The sequence below is a fragment of the Poromitra crassiceps genome (assembly GCF_964638095.1).
Source record: "Poromitra crassiceps genome assembly, chromosome: 3".
NCBI lineage: Eukaryota > Metazoa > Chordata > Actinopteri > Beryciformes > Melamphaidae > Poromitra > Poromitra crassiceps.
In genome coordinates, this window is record NC_139625.1 from 47,261,196 (window position 1) to 47,276,195 (window position 15,000).

Sequence of the window (15,000 nt, forward strand, 5' to 3'; positions counted from 1 at the left end):
GTCTCTCTCTCTCTCACACAGACACACACGCGCACGCACACACACACGCACACCACACACACAGACAAGAGTGATAATCTTGGAGACGAGCCAAAGACAAAGGTATCTAGAAGATCTCAGTGACATCTATTTACATGGGCTGCAATAATTCGACTGTTGACCTTATTCTAAATAAGACAATATTTTGACTAAGGTTTTTATACGAGTTGCTTATAGAATATTCCATTCATATTCCTGTTTACATGCTACAGAGCATCACCTGATTAATGATGAAGATACGCCCACCTGACATCCCTACGCCCTGCGCCTGAGTTTCCCTCCTGAGTTTAACCTGAAAGCCGAGTGAGATGCACGGTGATGACAAAGAGAGGACATGCAACAGAAAGGGGCTTCAAAATGAGAGCACTGAGTCCCAGCATGGCGCAGCTAACGCAGCTAATCTAGCTTCTGTGCTACCGGACCAGGTCAGTGACAAACTCATTGAAGATATCACCAACAAAGTCGCTGCGGTACTTGAAATAGTCTAAATTATCTGAGACACTGGACTCTATCACCGCACGGCTAGAAAGAGATGACCACTGAATGGAAGAAGTGGAATTGCCAATGACGATATTTCCATTATGAAATCCCAGTTACCCCAGGCAGAGAAGACCATCTCCATGTTAACCCAAAAGACTGTGTTTGTATTGAACAAAGACAGGTAACCAAGGCAGGAAGGCAGGCAACCAAGACAGGCAACCAAGGCAAGCAACAAAGGCAGGCAACCAAGGCAGGTAACCAAGACAGGCAACCAAGGAAAGCAACCAAGGCAGGCAACCAAGACAGGCAACCAAGGCAGGCAACCAAGACAGGCAACCAAGGCAAGCAACCAAGGCAGGCAACCAAGACAGGCAACCAAGGCAAGCAACCAAGGCAGGCAACCAAGGCAGGCAACCAAGGCAGGTAACCAAGACAGGCAACCAAGGCAGGTAACCAAGACAGGCAACCAAGGCAAGCAACCAAGGCAGGCAACCAAGGCAGGTAACCAAGACAGGCAACCAAGGCAGGTAACCAAGGCAGGTAACCAAGACAGGCAACCAAGGCAGGTAACCAAGACAGGCAACCAAGACAGGCAACCAAGGCAAGCAACCAAGGCAGGCAACCAAGGCAGGTAACCAAGGCAAGCAACCAAGGCAGGCAACCAAGACAGGCAACCAAGGCAGGCAACCAAGACAGGCAACCAAGGCAAGCAACCAAGGCAGGCAACCAAGACAGGCAACCAAGGCAGGTAACCAAGACAGGCAACCAAGGCAGGCAACCAAGGCAGGTAACCAAGACAGGCAACCAAGGCAAGCAACCAAGGTAGGCAACCAAGACAGGCAACCAAGGCAGGCAACCAAGGCAGGCAACCAAGACAGGCAACCAAGGCAAGCAACCAAGGCAGGCAACCAAGACAGGCAACCAAGGCAGGCAACCAAGACAGGCAACCAAGGCAAGCAACCAAGGCAGGCAACCAAGACAGGCAACCAAGGCAGGCAACCAAGACAGGCAACCAAGGCAAGCAACCAAGGCAGGCAACCAAGGCAGGTAACCAAGACAGGCAACCAAGGCAGGTAACCAAGACAGGCAACCAAGACAGGCAACCAAGACAGGCAACCAAGGCAGGTAACCAAGACAGGCAACCAAGACAGGCAACCAAGGCAGGTAACCAAGACAGGCAACCAAGGCAGGTAACCAAGACAGGCAACCAAGGCAGGTAACCAAGACAGGCAACCAAGACAGGCAACAAAGACAGGCAACCAAGGCAGGTAACCAAGACAGGCAACCAAGACAGGCAACCAAAACAGGCAACCAAGGCAGGGGAAATTGGCCAAGTACAATTGGGTAAAAAAAAAACATGATTAAAAAATATGATTAACACATTGAGTGCCAGCGACGCCATATGGCATCAAGAGAAATTTACCGTAGGCTGCCAGCGACGCCAAATGGCGTCAATAACTCCAAATTCATATTTTGACGGGGGAATGTCGATCTAAGCCTCTTACATCGCCTCTTATAATATGGGAGCTATTGAATGTGTCTAACCTATTTTACAGAACCCTTAGGTGGCGACAGTGCCCTCCCGATTAGACAAAGGCCAGGAGAAAAGACAGAAGAAGTCATGAGGAAACGGAAATCGCCATTGATATGCTTGAAGCATAACGTCGTTAGCTGTGCCTGTGAACAGCAGTCATCTGCTGCCACAATTGAGCCCCATCCGTGTCCGCTGCGATAGTCCATCCATATGATTTAGTTGCCGACACGGCGACACCAGTGTCTTTATGAAAAGTGACATTATTCTCAGCTGGGAGCCGAGGACACGCTGTAAAAAAGCGGGGGGTGCAGGCAGCGGACTTTTCAGTGCAGATCAAACAGAGCAAACCGCAGCAGAGCAGAGACACTCGACTCCTCCCACCACGGAGGAGGAGGAGGAGGGGGGTGGGGCACGCAGGGCACTAACAGCATACAACCATTGACAGTACACACACACCCATGCAGCAGCAGGCTCGATGTTTGTTCAACTCAAAGCAGAATTCATTCTGTCGCCTTTCTAACATAAAGATGTGATTATCTCAGAAACTAATTTCAGCATGCTCTTTTCGGTCGAAAACACTCTTTTTCAGAGGGGTGTATTTCCAAAATGGAACGGTTTATAAACACAGTTTTTTTTTTAATGAAACAGTAGGGTTCAAAGTTTCATTGAGGCTATTGGTTGTCCATATAAGAGGAACACAAAAAATGATATGGCTATATTAAAATGCATTGCGGCCTATGTGGCACAGTACAGCACCTTTTGCCCAAGGGCCGTGGCACTCAAAGTGTTAATATCACAATATTGCAGTCCATGTAACAGATGTGTGTGTGTCTGTATGTATCTGTGTGTGTGCGTCCATGTGTGTGAGACGAAGGGAGAGAGATAGAGAGCAAAAGAGAGAGAGTCTGTGTGTGTGTGTGTGTGTACGTGTGTGTGTGTGTGTGTGTGTGCGTGGTGTGTGCGTGCGTGCGTAGGCACATGCATGTATGTGCGTGTGCGTGTGTGTGCATGCGTGTGTGTGTGCGCGCGCATGCGTGCATGTGCGTGTTACCTCCAGTTGTCTCCAGGTGTGTGTCAGAGTGTGTATCTTGTGTGTGAGGTCGGGGGGCAGTGGGGTCGCGCTCCTCTTCAGAGACTCAGCACGACCCAGCAGACTGGCCTTCCTGCTCTCCATCAGACACAGCTCAACATGGCTGCCCTGCACACACACACACACACAACCATAGGCCGTTAAATGTATGGACTAAGTCGGCGTGACGTCACCCATTGGTTTTTGGATTGTGTCTTGAAGCCTAGCGTGGCCGTCTCCATCTTGGAGACGGCACGAGACCGGGTGTTTCCTAGAGCTGCATCTCTGCCTGCTATTGGTCCATGATCGGCAAGCTGCGTGGTCACTGGACAGGCGACCTGTCAATCACCCCCAAAACATAGTCTTTTCTATCATCTATTTTACTCTAAACGGTTATATAAAAGTTCACCCCCGCACATTTTTTATGAAAGGTGAAATTAGTTATAGAGACCAAAACCATGTTTTGGACCAGGCTGTAAACATGTTGTAAAATCAGGCATTTTAACATGGAGTCAATGGGACTGACTCCCTTTTGCAGCCAGCCTCAAGCGGCTATTCGAGAACTGCTGTTTTAGTAAGATATTTTCGAGTAAAATAGACAATTAAAAAATACTTTTGGGGTGTGATTGACAGGTTGCCTGACCAGTGTTCCGATCACGGACCAATTAGCCGGCTCTGCGGGAAACCCCTGGGCTGCGTTCCAATACCCATACTTGTACTTCTTTCTTGTAGTATGTACTGCCGCTGCCCTCACAAAGTATGGATTGTAGTGTGTAGCATGCATGCAAAATGCATACTATTGGGACACACTACATCTGTCGTCACGTGAGCTTCCTGAACTCACTTCCGCCAACGTCCGCAGCGCCACATTTTTTTTTTTTTTTAATTTATTCAATAAACAAAGTCTGGCAATAGACTTTGTTATTGACGTGTTCACGGCGTCATGGAGGTGGGTGTGGATTATACACGCAGCTCAGTCAGTGCGACGTAACTCCAGTAGGTGGTGGTAATGCACAAAAAGTTGTTTGCCAACCGCAATAAAACATTAGAAGAAGAAGAAGAAGACGTAACTTCCTCTGCGCAAAGGATTGTGGGGAAGATTAGCTGGCGCAGCATGCATCCATCCATACTCCGAAATAGGAGCTGATGTAGTACAACATCCTGGTACTCTTGGCATACTGCATCTGACATACTATGTATTGGGACATACTAATTCTTTTTTTGCCTACTAAATAGTATGGAAGTATGGGTATTGGAACGGGCCCCTGGTCTCGTGCCGTCTCGCTCGAGTTGCGAGAACCAAAATGGCAGCGGCCACAATGGCAAACTGGAGGCTCACAAATCACCAACCAGATTGATCTATCTTCTCGTCTTCCTTCTCGTCTTCCCAATTTGTAGTGCAACACTTCTCCTATTCTCCTCTCCCTTGTCCCTTCAGTCCTTCCATAGTTTTTGCGTTATCTTTCTCTATCCATATTTTTTCTTCTTATCTTTTCATTGGTTAGCGCACCTCCTTCAATGCCTCCATCTGATGTTTTGTGTTTAATTTCTCCCCTCCTCCTCCTTCTGTCCCTCCTCTCCTCTCCTCTCCTCTCCTCTCCTCTCTTCTTTCTTTCTTTCTCCTCTTTTCATTTTCTGCATCGATAGCTACTTGATTCTACTTTTCCCTTGTCGTTTATCATTACCGCCCGGCCCCATTTGAATATTTAAATGTCTCTTCTGTGTGTGTGTGTGTGTGTGTGTGTATGTGCATGCAATTGTGTGTGTGTGTGTGTGTGTGTGTGTGTTGTGTGTGTTTTTGCTGCGCTGTCATCACAGAGGCGGCGGCCATTTTTCAACGTCGTCGTTTCTGATGGAGATGCTATCGCTCGGCGCCTCACGGCCATCCATCCCCTTCACTTAGCTAATAGCTGCGCCGCGAGAACGAGGGATCGACGGGGAGAAAAGAGACGGGCGGAAGGTAAATATGTCGGCGTCGCACTCGTCTAACAGTCGGGAAATTATACGATTTATACGCTGATGGCAAATATTGATTTAAAAGGGGGAAAGGGGAGGAGGGGGTGGTTTGTTGTTGTTTGTTTGAAAGATGTCACCGATCCAAAGTCAAAGAAAGAGGGAGGGAGAGAGAGAGAGATAGACGCACCGATTAAAATGCATGAGATCCGAACTTTGAGATAAGTGCTGAGAGAGGGATCCTGGAAAAAATGTGAGGAGTGGAGGGGGTGAAGGGCGTGTGAGAGAGAGACAGAGAGAGGGAGACAGAGAGAGAGATGCATGGATGGCTGGTTGTGATGTATGCATGCCTGCAGTCAATCTCCATGCTAGGATGGACTGAGATACACAGGCCTCAGGATGGAGAGAGAGAATGCAAGGGAGAGAGAGAGAGAGAGAGTGTGTGTGTGTGTGTGTGTGTGTGTGTGTGTGTGTGTGTGTGTGTGTGTGTGTGTGTGTGTGTGTGTGAGAGAGAGAGAGATCGGAGTGAGGTGGGTCAGGAGACGCTCCTTTGATGACACTGAGTGTGTAGTTGTGTGCACTGGCACCAGAATAACGGGGGGGGGGGGGGGGGGGGTCAATGAGACTTTTTGTCCCCCACTTTCAGCTGAGTAATGAAGTGGCAATGTGGGAACCCAGAGTCTATTCGGCACGTAAATAGACTCTGGGACAGCCATACCTTTTTTTGAGGCTTCCTGTACAGCGCAAATCTTCCGCCCGGGACTTCAGCCTCCGCGCAGTGCCGCTCTGTTGTTGTACTGGCGAATATAAGAGTTTCGGTCCCGAACGCTAGTGAATATATAAGAATTTTGATGTTTAGCATTCAAAATAGAAGCGACGCAATGTACAGTATGCTTTTAAAAGGCACCGCTGCGCGGAAGTGGAAGTCTGGGGCGGAAGATCCGCCCGGCAGTACAGTAATATATACTGTAATGGTACAGTTATACTGTATATATATATATATATCATTAAAAGATGATATCTGCCCTTTATATACGGTATCTGTGTAACCTTGGCGAAGGAGGTTTGGAAAGAGAAGACAGAAAACGCCAAACCAGCTTCCCAAAAAGCGAGGGGGGGGGGGGGTTCGAGGGATGAACGCTTGACAAAACAGACGAGGGGGAAAGAGGGGGAGGAGGGAGGGAGAGGGGGAGAAAATCAACAAGCAATCATAAGTTTAATTTGGTCTGCATATTAATGAGCACAGAGCTGAAATGTCAGCAAAAATGCAGTCATACATGAAAAACATTTAATGCATTTTGAACATTATTTTTTCCTCCTCTCGTAGATTCATCTGATCCGCCAAATGAGAGAAGTTTGTCGGAGGCTGCGTAACGGAACGATTTGTCGTCGCGGCAACTAAAGTTGGGGGAAGTGATAAGGAGGCATCTTCATCCTCCTCCTCTTCCTCAGCAGAGACTGCTTGTCCTCCTCTGTCTGTCTCCTCTGGTCCTTCTCTGAGTCTTCCGTTCCTCGCCTTCCTCAAAAACGGAAAATGTCCTGGCAGAAAATTACTGGGACATTTTCCGGAAAGTCAATGGACATTTCCTAAACTCTAAACTGGAAAATTCCGTAGATTAACAGTACTACCCTGTACTTTTTTTAAATTATTATTTGTTTGTTGTTGTTGTTTTTGGGGGGGATTTAGCATTTTATTTGAAAGGACAGTTGGCAGACAGGAAAGGTGGGGGGAGAGAGAGGGGATTACATGCAGCAGGACCATGGGTCGGATTTGAACCTGGGTCGGCCGAGCAAAGGACTAAGCTAAGCAAGTTCCGAAAGTTAGTTGTAGGCCTACCAGAGACAGTCAAAAGCGAGACACCTTTGAGTCATTTCCTGTATTTGTGTCACGTGAGTTTTGCCCATGGTTTTCCACGGCTTTGTGGAAAGTCCTGAGTCTATTGGAGTCAATGGGAGGGGTGAATGTGATCTCAGATTATGACAGATTCTTTCCCCCCATAGTAATCAAAGTAAATATTCCTCCCATTTTCCGTAGCCACATTCGGACACTAAAATGGCATTTTTCAGACAGACAGATCAGGAGAAAATTTAATTTGTTCAAGACCTGTCTCTGTCTCAGCAACACACTCTCACGCGATTTGGCAACAGGAACTCATGTTAGCAGGGAGCGATTAGCTAAAGCTACATGTGAAGTTCGTTGATGTAGTTTACATCTGTGACTACTTCTACTGTGGCTGGAAAAAAGTTTTAATCAAATATCTTACTTACAACTATATTGAGCTAACAAGGGGCAGCTTTGTGTTTATATGTGTGATTTGTGTAGAGTTTGAGAACTCACTACTACGTCAGCACTAACCCTGCGTCACCATGCTCTCCCTCTCACAACACTTCAGGAGAGAGGAGTGACCACGTGATCATTTAGGAGACCTGCTAGTAGCCTACCATTTCTTCCAATTGACAGAGCCTGCGGTGCCATATCTCTCCTCTAATATTAATGATCTCTGGTAGTGCTAGTGGTGGTAGTATTAAGCAATAAGGCTGTGGTTTACAATGATTTTAGTACAGCTAAAAGGTGTTGTAAACACTGTAAGCCTCACACGGCTTATTGCTCTTACAGTAACTACACAACAGCCTACCTGGTAAGGTTTGAGCAAGAAAAACTGCTATGTTCCTGCTAAAAGTAATGAGCAGCAACATAAAGAGAGAGAGATTGTGTATGCGTGCTCTCGTGTGTGTGTGTGTGTGTGTGTGTGTGTGTGTGTGTGTGTTTGTTGTTTGTGTGTGTGTGTGTGTGTGTGTGTGTGTCGTTTGTGTGTGTGTGTGTGTGTGTGTGTGTGTGTGTGTGTGTGTGTGTGTGTGTGTGTGTGTGTGTGGCTCTCAGTGTCTCCGGTTCAGATGGATGTTCCATTGGCTCTGAAAGAGCAGGAAGTGGCTCTCTGACACCCCATTTATACCACAGACACTTAAACCTGTGTGTGTGTGTGTGTGTGTGTGTGTGTGTGTGTGTGTGTGTGTGTGTGTGTGTGTGTGTGTGTGTGTGCATGTGTGTGTGTGCGTGTGTGAAAGAGTGAGACAGAGAGAGTACAATCAAATAAAGAGGGATGATGGGCAACTTTGATGATAGAGAGGGCCACACGCTACCAGAGGGCCAGATTTTGCTGAGGGCTGGGGGGCGAACGGCGCCAGCGTGAAAAATGTGGGCCATTTGAAGCCAGGTTTAGAGGAATAACTAATTTTAAATTAACAGTTGTCATGTCATGTCATTATTCAGTCTTAACCACCAATATTTGATCCTTTTCTCACTCACTCCTATGTCACCACCTGCTCTCCCTGCAGGGCTTGAAATTTACTTTTTTGACCACCTGCCAATATGGCTGCTAGATTTTAAAGTTACCAGCCAATTAGAATTTCCACTAGCCAAAATGTTTTTCTTGAAATGAACCATAATATGAGTGGATTAATTTAAGCATAAGTATCAGTAAGTGGCCCGGGATTCTCAAAGCCTGTGTTGAGGGTCACACGAACAAAAATGCACTCTTGAAGCTAAATAAATCCAAAACTTGTTACTTATTTTTACTTCAATGTAGAACAGTAATTTCTTACACATGAGATTACTTTTAGTCTTTTAGTCATAAGGATTATTGAAAGATATTCCATATTCCAGACTGAAATGTTATAACAGAAGTAAAGTATTGGCCAGAATGACATGAACATTTGGACACTTATTCAGCGGTAATCTTGCATGTTGCATTCAGGTGCATTGTAAAAAAAAAGAAAAATGCAATTCCAGCACGGGCCGCATGGCATAAATCCCACTGTGACATCATCAGTGATGTCATAAATCCCTGATCTCACTGTGACATCATCAGTGATGCCATAAATCCCACTGATGACATCATCAGTGATGTCATAAATCCCACTGATGACATCATCAGTGATGTCATAAATCTGACATCATCAGTGATGTTGGTCTCATTGGCCACACAGCAGCCGAGTTGCGGGCAAGGTGCCGAGCTGTGAATGCGAGCTGTCAGGCATCACTCCTCACGTCTCACACAAAAACGTTGTCGATCGTCCTGCAGACTAGTTGTCAGACATCACTCAAACTAGCTGTCAGGCATCACGCCTCACGTCTCACACAAAAACGTTGTCGATCGTCCTGCAGACTAGTTGTCAAGCATCACTCAAACTAGCTGTCAGGCATCACATGAAAACGCTGTCATTCGTTGTTTTTGGTTGTTCTTCCGTGTGGGGAAAGAATGCCTGTGAAGTTAGCAACAATTTTTTACAACTTCACTTCCGGTTGAATGCGTTTGCCTTTCAAAATAAAAGCACGCGTTTTTTTTATATTTACAATAGATTAAAGTAGTAATCTATGAGACCCAATAGAATTAACATAGTAACACTAAGAGGAACATCTAGTTTAATTGACAATAGACTATATATATATTTAGATATATATATTTATATTTCTTGAAATTCTTTCAACACAAAGACCGGAAGGCTACATTTGGACACATGTAAATTACACATAAAAAGTTAAATGGCTTTAAGGTAGATTCCTAGGATACTTCTTTATTGAATGGGAAAGCTTATTTAATTATTTAATGGTAAACTGTTGTTCCATCAGGCATAAGATATCCAAACAATGTAGGGTGTGTGCAGAAAACATTTGACTTCTCCAATAGCCTTGGTTATGGCCTCTTGGAAGACATATATATATATGACATATATATATGAATCTATGGGTAGGATAGATTACTACTTTAATCTATTGTAAATATAAAAAAAATGCGTGCTTTTATTTTGAAAGGCAACAGCATTCAACCGGAAGTGAAGTTGTAAAAAATTGTTGCTAACTTCACAGGCATTCTTTCCCCACACGGAAGAACAACCAAAAACAACGAATGACAGCGTTTTCATGTGATGCCTGACAGCTAGTTTGAGTGATGCTTGACAACTAGTCTGCAGGACGATCGACAACGTTTTTGTGTGAGACGTGAGGCGTGATGCCTGACAGCTAGTTTGAGTGATGTCTGACAACTAGTCTGCAGGAGGATCCACAACGTTTTTGTGTGAGACGTGAGGAGTGATGCCTGACAGCTAGTTTGAGTGATGTCTGACAACTAGTCTGCAGGACGATCGACAACGTTTTTGTGTGAGACGTGAGGAGTGATGCCTGACAGCTAGTTTGAGTGATGTCCGACAACTAGTCTGCAGGACGATCGACAACGTTTTTGTGTGAGATGTGAGGAGTGATGCCTGACAGCTAGTTTGAGTGATGTCTGACAACTAGTCTGCAGGACGATCGACAACGTTTTTGTGTGAGGTGTGATGCCTGACAGCTAGTTTGAGTGATGTCTGACAACTAGTCTGCAGGAGGATCGACAACGTTTTTGTGAGACGTGAGGAATGATGCCTGACAGCTAGTTTGAGTGATGTCTGACAGCTAGTCTGCAGGAGGATCCACAACGTTTTTAGTGAGGCAGGAGGAATGACAGCGTTTTCGTGTGAGGACTGAAGGTGTTTCAGAGCACACTCGACGGTTTACTATAGGAGACATGACAACTGACAACGCTTTAGACTGAGGAACGATAGCCTATACTCTGACTGACGAGGATGCCCTAAAATGGTTGCCGTAGTGCAGGCGCGAGTGGAGTGACATCCATGCCGTGCGTAAATGGATCCAATCAAGGATTTCCTGCACTGCACGGAGATGTGGAGACTGTCTGCACTCAGGTGTACGTCTGCGTTTGCGCTAAGACCAGCTATTTCCTGGCGTTAAAATTGAGAGCACCCAAGGCGATTTTTTCTAATACTGTACATTGCGCTGGAACGCCTATTTTGGAACGGGCAACTCCCAAACCTCTCTTTGCGCTCGCCACATACCGACGGTATCTTCCCCACAGCGCTAAATGACACATGATAGGCTAGAGGCCCACCAGGTGTGGGCCACGCCTACACCTGTGTCATCACAGCGCAAAACTGGACGGTGGAGGCAGACAATAGCAATAAGAGGCGCGCAAACGCACCGCAAACGATAGCGCCGTACAACGATAGGGCCCTAAATCTTTCAAAGGGAGCATGTGGGCAATGTTTGTTTGTTTCAATTTTTGTCCCACTGATGATGTCATAGGAGGCATTGTGACATCACTGATGTCATCAGTGATGTCATAAGTCACTGATGATGCCATCAGTGATGTCATAAGATGCGAAGTTGTGACATCATCAGTGATGTCATAAGAGCAGGTGAGCCAGGGCGGCCTCACCTAGGAATTAGCCGAGCCTATCTATCATCTTTGATAGAAGATAGTTTTTTATTTTCAAAACTACTAGTTCAAAACTTTGGGTTCACAATCATTTAACTACTATATTTTCACAGCACTTTTCTTGATTGCTTAAACTGTAAAATACAGAAATAAGCAGACAGCTATGATTAGGCTAATTAATAATATGATATAAATAATCAATATAGCCATCTGTGTTAACTGAAACCAAACCCTGTGTCTGTGTTGGTGAGAGTTTCTGGAAGTTTCTCTTTCACCAAATTAAATCTCTGTGTTTGTTTGGAGAAAGCAGGAAAAAAAGAAAAGAGACGTTCTCTCTCTCCAAATGAGGCAGCAACAAAAGACCCGGCAACACATTTAATTGTCGCCATGGAAACCAGATGAATGAGCCGTTTGACTGGCTGGTAAAGACGGCTCGCCATTCAGCCCCAGAGCGGGTCACGTGTGTGTGTGTGTGTGTGTGTGTGTGTGTGTGTGTGTGTGTGCGTGTGTGTGGCCGCGCGCGTGCACACGGTGCACACACGTGCGTATGTGCGTGTGTGTGTGAGAAGTGTGTGTGTGCTAAGTGTGTAGCTGGGAGGTCATTAACACAAAGCAATGTTGAGATGGAGAAAAATGAAAATAGAGAAGAGAGAAAAAGTAAAATAATTAAGGATAATGGTAAAAAATAGAGAGATCCTGTGCAACTTATGGTTAGAGTAGTGAAGATGGTGAGCGACTTTAAATTGGATCAGCTGATGTCTGCTATTAACTGAGCAGAGTTGTACCACAGACAGACTCCTTTCCCATATAATGTCAGATAAATCAATGCCAAGTTCCCCCTACCATGCTTCTCTAATCCTCTCAGTAGAGGCCATGGTGCAGTTGTCAAACAGACATACAAATCTAGAGATAAGATGCTTGGAGTGAGGAGGGCTCAGCAAAACATCAAAAAAACATGTTCGTTTGGGAGCGCTTCAAAGGTATAAATCTTGGATCGAATATAATCTCTGATTAGCAGGTATCTGAGCCAGTTCGTGCCGGGCAACTCAAACTTCCTCTTCAGTAGATCAAAGCAGACAATCGTCCAAGTCCCTCTGATCCGAGTCCCAAGCGAGTCTCAAGTCAATTGGTCCCGAGTCTCAAGCAAGTCCCAAGTCTTTCCTTTTGTCGGCAAGTCAAGTCAAGTCACAATGTTATTTCAAGTCAAGTCTCGAGTCGAGTCACAGGTTATGTCAAGTCGAGTCACAGGTTAGAAAAAATGACAAGGCAGAGATTATTTAGGCTGCAGACGTGCGCGTTCACGTTAATACGTGCTTGTTGCCAAGCAACACACTTCTCTCAGACGAGCTCGAGAGAGCTGACAGACAGCTCCAACTCAGCTCAAACTTATAGAGTTGTATTCAAAGCATAGAAACGTTGTCACAGCTCAATTTAACATCGCCAACACAAGCAGTTTGATCACAAGTGCAATCAGTAGCCTACTGAATGCGATGGCAGACTGCGCACTGCGGGCAGTTGACGAAGTCAGGAAGAAATTGAAAGATCTTCCGACGCATCAGCTTAAAACCCGCCGACGAGCGGAGGTCCTGCGCCCAAAACGTCTATTTTACAGCACATATCGATCGATATGCATCACGCGCAGATCAAGATGAGACAGCTGTCAGAGTAGCTACGCATTTGGGTGTAACTTTTACGCCTGCTCCATACACAGACGCAGCGCATACAGGCTGCACTAGTCATAAAATTAAGTTAGTCGTAACTTTGAGTTCTACATCGGACGTAGCGTGTAAACCTAGGCGTACGCCCAGCTGGTGCACTCGGCTGATCTTGTCACAAGTCCGAGTCGAGTTTCGAGTCATTTTCTTCCAAGTCCGAGTCGAGTTTCAAGTATTTACCTTCCAAGTCCGAGTCGAGTCGGAAGTCGTCAAATTTGCGACTCGAGTCGACTCGAGTCCGAGTCCCTATGACTCGAGTCCAATTGTCTGGATCAAAGGATGCAAAATTACCATCTATGTATAGGGCTCTGATGGAAACCAGCCCCTTCTCACTCCAGGGATGGTAGTTTTTGTCTGACCATGGAGGCAAAATAGAGTGATTGAAACAAATTGGGGTGTGGACAGAAACATCTGGTAGACTCAAAACACTCCTAACTTGGTTTAGAATTCTGACCGTTTTTCACAACAAAACTTAAATTTAGTAAAGTCCCAGGCCTCTCTAACTTAGAAAATAACATGGCTGGCAGAGAGGAGTTGGCAATAGAGCTGGCCTCCATTTTCAGCCACAGGGGGGCCCCGAGAGTTAAATTGCCAGGAGTCCCTTGCCACCAATATTAGAGTCCTAACATTGGCAGCCCAGTAGTAGTGCCTAACTGGTAAGGCCAGCCCTCCTTCAGACTTGGGTTTTTGCAAGTGAATACAAACTGCAACTTTCTTGACTTGCAAAGTTCTTCTTCTTGTTCTTCTTCTGTGGTGTTTTACGGCAGTTGGCATCCTTTATGTTGCATTACCGCCTCTTTCTGGATTTATCCATCCACTGTTACCCTACATTCTGTTCGCCATCCTTCTCTTCTGTCCTAGATTTATCTATCCACTCCCCTCGACTTGCAAAGTTATCCTATAATGAAATTGCCTAGGCGGACGAGCGGGCGGGCGTTGTAAGTCACGTTTTGTGTCACAAACATGACATCGGGCCGAAGTTCAGCCAAAGAAGGCTGTGTCTGAGCTAAAAACTTTGGCACTTCCATGTGAATAATGGCTCGGTATTGGAAACTATGGAAGATTTTGGAGTACATTGGTGCCGTAGCATTGGATAACAACATTGTGTGTGAGGTAGGTACAGTTTTATTGTGATTGATAACGTGTATATCATGCATCCGAGACTCTGAAGGAAGAATGACTGATGATGAGTCTCGCGTTGAGGCTACCGCGACGCTAGCTGCTCCGGTATGCTTAGCTTTTAGGTGATAGCTCAAACTCGATGTACTTCGGTGATATTTTAATTCCGTTTTACACAAGGTGCAAACTACTGTTGACTTGTCCACTGTGCCATTTTGGAGTTTTTTAAAGTAAAACGAGCCATTTAGAAGCGTGTTGCTGTCTTTCTTTTCTTTTAATTTGCCTGCAACAGCAGGAGACAGGAAACTGTTGTGACCGGCTTGACTACAAGTACGGGTCAAAGGGACAAAATATCGGCATGCGATTAACGCGATTTAAAAAAAAAACGCATCATGGTCGGCCTTTAATCGGATCGCGATTAACGCGTTAATGCTGACAGCAGTAATTTAAACATAACCAAACATACAACAAAGTTATCACTTTCATCTACAGTAAAATGTTTTCAAGTCATCAGAGTACAAGTCAGAGTCAAGTCCCAAGTCACCAGAACACAAGTCAAGTCAAATCCCAAGTCTCAAGATATTAAAACTATTTCAAGTCCAAGTCATGTGACTCAAGATCACAATATCTTGTAGTTTTTGCTTCATTCGTAGAGAGAGACAGGGAAATAGAGATAGATAGATAGATAGATAAAGAGAGAGAGAGAGACAGAGCGAGCAAGTGGGAGAGTGAGTATTGGAGGAAAGCAGGCTGAGTCAAACCGGCTGTGGGATGCCGCTATTGGTTGATGCCAGGTGACCTTTGACCCCCTAAGAACCCTGG

General features: G+C 45.5%; 1 protein-coding gene across 1 annotated transcript in view; it reads right to left on the reverse strand.

Moving 5' to 3' along the window:
* The window catches only part of akap6 (A kinase (PRKA) anchor protein 6), a gene marked incomplete at both ends in the record, with an annotated part of 377,282 nt that overhangs the window by 89,939 nt on the left and 272,343 nt on the right, over window positions 1-15,000 (reverse strand). The window contains one exon of the mRNA XM_083633037.1: window positions 3,105-3,251. Coding sequence (XP_083489163.1) covers window positions 3,105-3,251 — 147 coding nt within the window. The remainder of the gene's footprint in view (window positions 1-3,104; window positions 3,252-15,000) is intronic.